This window comes from Gymnoscopelus braueri (assembly GCF_963280865.1).
Source record: "Gymnoscopelus braueri genome assembly, chromosome: 2".
In the NCBI taxonomy this organism is placed as follows: domain Eukaryota; kingdom Metazoa; phylum Chordata; class Actinopteri; order Myctophiformes; family Myctophidae; genus Gymnoscopelus; species Gymnoscopelus braueri.
In genome coordinates, this window is record NC_137604.1 from 53,971,112 (window position 1) to 53,977,914 (window position 6,803).

Genomic DNA, 6,803 nt, shown 5'->3' on the forward strand with positions numbered 1-6,803 from the left:
CCACACCACACCACACCACACCACACCACACCACACCACACCACACCACACCACACCACACCACACCACTCATCACACCACACCACACCACACCACACCACACCACACCACACCACACCACACCACACCACACCACACCACACCACACCACACCACACCACACCACACCACACCACACCACACCACACCACACCACTCATCACACCACACCACACCACACCACACCACACCACACCACACCACACCACACCACACCACACCACACCACACCACACTGCCGGTTTGTGCCGCCATTTCCATTAGAAGGACCTGGGCTTAGTGGTGTCAAGGGGGTCTGAAATGAGTGCCTATTTTGGCACCACTCCAGAGTAGGTCTGAGCTAGGCCAAACAGGGCCAAACACTTCATAATGACTGATCACTCACTGACTTTTTATTTAGACCAGGATCATAGTTGTAATACATGATAATAGATTATATTGTATTATAATCACTGTTACAGTATAATCCATTATAGTGTAATATAATTAGAATAGTTGTAATACATTATAATTTCTATTGTATTATAATCACAGTTATAAGGGTCCATTTAGTTCTTACCAATAGCCGGAGTACACAGTTGGTCGGAATACACAGAGGACAGTTGGCCCCTCATCTACATTACATTGTTAGGCCAGAATCAATGACCTCAACCTATGTCTACATTACAAAGGAGTGTCAATGACCGGGGTCTGCTACTCATATCTGTGGATTTGAGAGGGGGTACTTTTGTGTAATGGAAACGGTAGATATTTAGATGTGGTGTGGTGTGGTGTGGTGTGGTGTGGTGTGGTGTGGTGTTGTGTGGTGTAGTGTGGTGCTAAAGCTGCAGTCAAAATCCAGCTCAACCCTAACTGCTTCTGATGAGCTGGGTGGTTCCTTGCATGGTTGCCTCTGACGTTGGTGGGCAAACGGTTGAATGTTATGCACATTGTAGAATGCACTTAATGCTTCTGGTGATTAGTAGTTTTGTTCCCTACTTATGTTGAATGCACTTATTGTAAGTCGCTTTGGATAAAAGCGTCTGCTAAATGACGATGTAATGTAATGTAATGTAACGTTTGGAAAAATGTGCTGTATAAATGCCCCATTTGGAGAAATGTAAAATAGTTCGTTCTGATGAGGGCTAGGTGGACAGAATGGACAAACCAAATGTTTAAATAATCCAGATTTATTTTCAATAAGGTTCCAAAAATAAGGTTAAAGAAATAGTTTTTAAAAAATGCAATTAAAAAAATACAAAACAATAAACGTACATGCTTTCAAGCAAGCAAACAGTCCAGTCTAGAGAATAACTGACTCTGACAGATTGAGTTTAAGGGCAGAGCTCTTCAGCAGCTGACTCATGCTTGAGAACAGACTGACAAAAATAATTTAACCTCGGCCTCTGCTTAGTGGCACCAACCACTTAAAGGACAGGTTCACTCAATACCTTCACCTAGTCACTAGTGAAAAACAACAAAGAAAACATTTCCCAAACCTTAAAGAAATCATTATCATCCACAAGGTAAGTATTAATCATGTTTTTAGCAACATAACTCTTTTCAGCCATAATGTATATTACACAGAAAAATACACACTCCCCTGACAAGTGGTATGTCCCAATTACCATACCTCTCTATATAAGGAGCACTGTGGTCTTTTGTTACTCTTTTCAGATCCTCAGACCAGGAAGAGGATATGGCAACTATGTGTGTTTGTTTAGTAATGATGCTTTAAACTGAGATTAATAGGGGTTATGTTTCCACCAACCAATTGTATCTGTGTTATTTGTAAAAGGAAATGAATATGAAATGAATGTTGATGTATTGATCTAGGTCAAGATGTGATTACAAACTCCCTGATTACCTTGTAGCTAGCATTATATTAAACAAGTGTTTGGTGTTGACCATGAGGCTGTAACAAAATGTAAATCTGTACAGATCTGTAACAAAAAGTCCTGCTGAAATAAGTAGTATGATAAGAATGCATATGGTAAACAGAAAACACAATGTAATCATGAGAAATGTTATGGAACAGGTGAGGCTATAAAGGTAAAGTGGGCAAGGCAGTCTGTCTTTATCACAAGAAACTGTCATTATTTTTTTTCATCACATTGGCAGAAATGGACTTGAATAGTCTCTCTTTTGTCACCGTAGGCCTATATGTATTTGCATCCCTGTAGAGGCAGAGCTGCAACTGGCCATAGCTCAGATGTTCCCATAAACAGGATCAGAGTCATTCTCTTCTGCAGGCAGAGCCGCAACTGGCCATAGCTCAGATGTTCCCATAAACAGGATCAGAGTCATTCTCTTCTGTGGAGTCAGAGCTGCAACTGGCCACAGCTGAGATGCTCTCATAAACAGGATTAGAGTCCATCTGTTCTGTAGAGGCAGAGCCGCAACTGGCCACAGCTGAGATTTTTGCTGGGTCAGTGTTGAACTGGGGAGATATAAACATATAGAGAGTATGCACATGCGTCACTTTTCCACCGGGACACACCCCCCTCATCTAGAATGAGTGGCAAAACATTGAGTAGCATGGAGCATTGGAGTGTGGAAGCGCTCGCTGAAAATCACTCAACAGTCCTGCGTACCACCTGTTTTTAAATTGCACATAATGCAGGAGGCAGCAGGACGTTGCATTATTGTATTATAACGACTTAACACTGGTTGCTTGTTTCCAGAACCTGGCAACACGAGTTGCCAGGTTCTGGAAAGAAACAAGCATCCAGTGTTAAATCGTTCGCCATTAACGGTGGCCTCGCAGGAATTTTCAGCGCATGTTTGACTATCATGAGACTCCACAATGACTAGCAGTAGAGAAAAAAACAACTTTGCATCGGTTACAATAGACGAATCTCCCTAACCCACGCGCTCCCATTATGACAACGGAGGGGGTTTAAAAAATGACGACAGGGGAATCTATGGAAAAAAAGAACGCCACTTTTCACGTCGGTAGGTGAGTAACGAGACATCAAAGACAACACTTAATTTGTCCGGTATTCTCCTTTAAGAGCAGAGGGCTACTATACCTGAACTGCTGGTTCTCCCCTGTCTGGCTGCCTGGAGGCTCTCTGTCTTCTATGGAAGAGAAACACAGTTTTAAGTCAATCTGTGATTTACCTCATTGAATTTGACCAAAGTGTAAAGGAAAAGCTAAATGTACAGTATATCACCTGATCCACAGTAAGATGAAGACGGACATGATGGCCAGGAGAACAGCTACGCAGATTCCTGCAGCTGCAGCTCCTGAGAACCATGGTGCTGGGGATCAGACGCTCAAATTAAAACACTGACAATGAGAGGCTGACTTACATAGGAATCTATGGATCTGCTAATGAAAAATGGGAAATCAGCCATCCAACATGTATCCAATTTGTTGACGGAAATCTAGCTGTTGAAAGATATTTGAGAAAAGAACACACAAAAATAATATTAAAATAGAATCATTGGGAACCTGTTATTGGAATATGCCAGTGGCGCAGCCAGAACGCTAGGCTGGGCCTAGGCAGGAGCGAGTGGGCCTGTGCACGCGCGCGAAGATTCGTTTTTTTTGTGGATTTTGGGCGTTTTTGGGCGTTCTTTTGTTACTTTATTTCAGTTTTAGGGTTAGGGTTAGGGTTAGGGTTAGGGTTAAGGTTAGGTTAGGGTTATGTTATTTAATTCATATTTTTGCCAGATTTTACCGATTTGTTATAAAAGAAATATATAAAAAAATTAAAAAACAAAAAATCCCCCAAAAAATGTTTTGTTGCAAAATCGATTGGGTGGGCCAGCTTTCTATGTGGGTGGGCCACGGCCCACCCAGGCCCACCCATGGCTGCACCCCTGGAATATGCTGCTGGAAGTTTTTTAATCGACATCCTGCTACTATAATGGACGACGCGTCGACGCCACCCATGGAGTTTGGCGTCAGTGTTGTGGCCAGTCTCACAGCAGACACATGCCCCAACTAACTCCACACTTTCTCTTTATAACTTTTCCTCTGCTGTCTATGGGTGTGTGTGGGTGTGTGAGCGTGTGCGTGGCTCTGCTATGCGTGCCTAGACTTTGTCTTTGTCGACACAAGGCATACCAAAACGCTCACCCCAAAACACAGTCGCCGGGGCAAATCCGGCGGTATTCACCTGGTATTCCTAAACGTAACCTCAGTAAACTATATGCCTAAACGTAACCTTATTCCTAAACGTAACCTCAGTAAAATGGTGCCAAAACCTAACCTTATTCCTAAACTTAACCTCAGTGAAACTATGGCTAATCCTTAACTTATTTCTAACCTTATCCACAGTAAAACAAATACAAGAATACAAGAACCGCTGCGTTTATGAACAGCTAAAATCAGTTTGTGTACCTCAGCCGGTGTTGGAGGCGGAGCTGTCTATGTATGAGGAGTGTGTGTTGCCATGTCCGCTATAAGCAACTTTGGCCTACTTTTGAGACCGATATTCAGCACAGCGTTGCCATGTCCGCTACTTATAAGTGACTTTGGGCTACTTTTATAAAATGGTCTCTCTCTCAAACGCACACACCTTGCGTGAGTAGTACCTACAGGGCTGTACACAATGGGGGAGGGGTAGTGAGTTGATAACAAAAACACAGAGAGCAACACGTTGAATAATAAGCAGCTGCATTTCTTCTCCACTGTATGCCCATAGCAGTTGGATCACTGGTGCAACGTAGCTGTGAGGTGGCTGTGAGGTGGATGTGCGATGCGAAGTGGACCCTACGGCAAGCGGCGCCGAACTTCTAGTAGTTTTTATTTATATCATTTTTATATTATTATTTGTCAAAAGACTTTATCTATACAGTAGCCATAATTTCCAGGCTTTTTATCCTGACCGTGGGTAAAATGAAAATGTTTTATCTACTTACATTGGACATCTATAAAGACGAATGATGAGTTTAAGTGTCCATATTTATTTGAAGATTGACAATGGTACGTCCCACTGTCCTTAGAGCTGATGGAGGAGAAGTTATACGTTTCATCTGGTCCCTGATGCAGTATTGTGTTCTCCTTGTACCAGGTGTACAATTCTTTCGGGTTGGCATCACTTTCACAAGTCAGAGTCACTGGTCTACCCTCCTGTATCACAGCAGAGGGTCTCACTGATAATGAAGCATTCTTCGGACCATCTGCAGAACATGATTTTAACATAGATTAACTTTAAATAAAGAAGAAAAGAAAATAATTGGCAGGATTGGTAATCACTGTGGAGCATGCCAAACAACCTCAAACATGTTCAATGATCGATAAAGTAGTTGGTGTACTGTATTAATCATTATATTCTTCATTCATTTAATCATTTTGTATGCTGAGTATCAGGCCACAGTCACAAAACAAATACAACTGTGATTTGAGGTTCAAAGCATGAACAGCACAACTTAAAAACAACTCACATCTGACAGTGAGAGTTTCTTCTGGAGCTCTGACATCCTCTTGACCTTTAACAGCACAGGAGTATTCTCCTGCATGATGACTGCTGACTGGGTCTAGAACCACATAGTTCTGTTGTCTCTCTGTGAGGTTTAGATTCTGTCCGTTGCGGTACCAGATGTAGGTGGGGTTGTTACAGTTGGTCTTACAGGTCAGTGTCACCTTCTGTCCTTCTGTCACTGTGGGAGGAGTCAATGTCACCTGCAGGTCTAGAGGGTGCCATGAATAAATAAAATAGAAACATCATGATTATTAAAGTCACAATATTAATTTACTTACTACGGGGATGTGTGCTTCTGTTTCTGTTCAACAGTACCTGTGACAGTCAGAATTGTGCTGATAGATATGAGAATGGTGCTTTAATTGAATTTCTTTTTTGTTATATTTTTGCATTTTCAGAATATCTATCTTAAAGCGTGGGATAGGAGGAGAAGGTTGACTTATAAGTTATAATAGATGAACTTTCATTTTTATTAACTTTATATATTCTATGTGCAGGTCTCTATGAATGTATGTAGGCCTACTGTATGTGTCTTTTTCAAAATCAGGTTCTATTATGAGTTGCTGGCTGGGTGTGGACTGGAATTTTTATGTTTTTAGTTTTAATTGGTGTGTCTGATGTGGGATGGGTCAAGAAATTATCCAGACACTAAAATAAAATATTCATCCAAAATATTTATTTATTCATTCACTCGCTCGCACGCACGCACGCACGCACGCACGCACGCACGCACGCACGCACGCACGCACGCACGCACGCACGCACGCGCACACACACACACACACACACACACACACACACACACACACACACACACACACACACACACACACACACACACACACACACACAGACACAGACACAGACACAGACACAGACACAGACACAGACACAGACAAAGACACACACACACACACACACACGTATTTCCTAGATGTTAAACAGAATGCACTGATGGAGCACCTAATGAAATAGTTACCTGTGACAACCAATTTGACTCCAGGTCTACCATAATATTTCCCATCTGTTTTGTTTGTAATGAACCTGAACATGTATTCTGTTGAATCAGTCTCTCTCAGGTCTCTAATCATCAGGGTACAGCTGTCCCTTTCATCACAGTGGTACTGCACACGACCTGCATACTCAGAGTCCTGGGACATATCTATATAATGATGATTCTTTGATTTAGTGAACCAAAATCTGTTTGTGACTTCGTAACCTGCATTGGATGGGTAACTGTAGGTGCAGCTTATTTGCACAGTTGATCCCCTAATGGCGCACACATGATGAGAGTTGTATGTTACTCCCCAGCCATCTCCACACTGTATCACTGTAACACAGAACATATAC

The 6,803-nt window shown here is 42.1% G+C and overlaps 1 protein-coding gene across 1 annotated transcript; it reads right to left on the reverse strand.

Moving 5' to 3' along the window:
* Positions 1 to 1,364: 1,364 nt before the first annotated feature.
* LOC308075318 (cell adhesion molecule CEACAM6-like) lies at positions 1,365 to 6,562 on the reverse strand. The gene is made up of 6 exons (XM_080415129.1): positions 6,433 to 6,562; positions 5,416 to 5,661; positions 4,891 to 5,151; positions 3,195 to 3,282; positions 3,051 to 3,099; positions 1,365 to 2,458 (listed from the first exon to the last, which is right to left on the reverse strand). Exons 1-6 carry the CDS (start codon positions 6,542 to 6,544, stop codon positions 2,294 to 2,296), a joined length of 921 nt encoding a protein of 306 aa, XP_080271255.1. The 5' UTR covers positions 6,545 to 6,562; the 3' UTR covers positions 1,365 to 2,293.
* Between the last annotated feature and the right edge of the window lie 241 nt (positions 6,563 to 6,803).

Bases quoted from the DNA above. Each gene is read 5' to 3' on its own strand.
- LOC308075318 (XM_080415129.1), bottom strand. From the start codon at position 6,544: ATGATTAGAGACCTGAGAGAGACTGATTCAACAGAATACATGTTCAGG. The intron at 5,662-6,432 runs GTAACTATTTCA...GGCACCCTCTAG, and splicing joins AGTCAAATTGGTTGTCACAG to ACCTGCAGGTGACATTGACT. The intron at 5,152-5,415 runs GTGAGTTGTTTT...CATGTTCTGCAG, and splicing joins AGAAACTCTCACTGTCAGAT to ATGGTCCGAAGAATGCTTCA.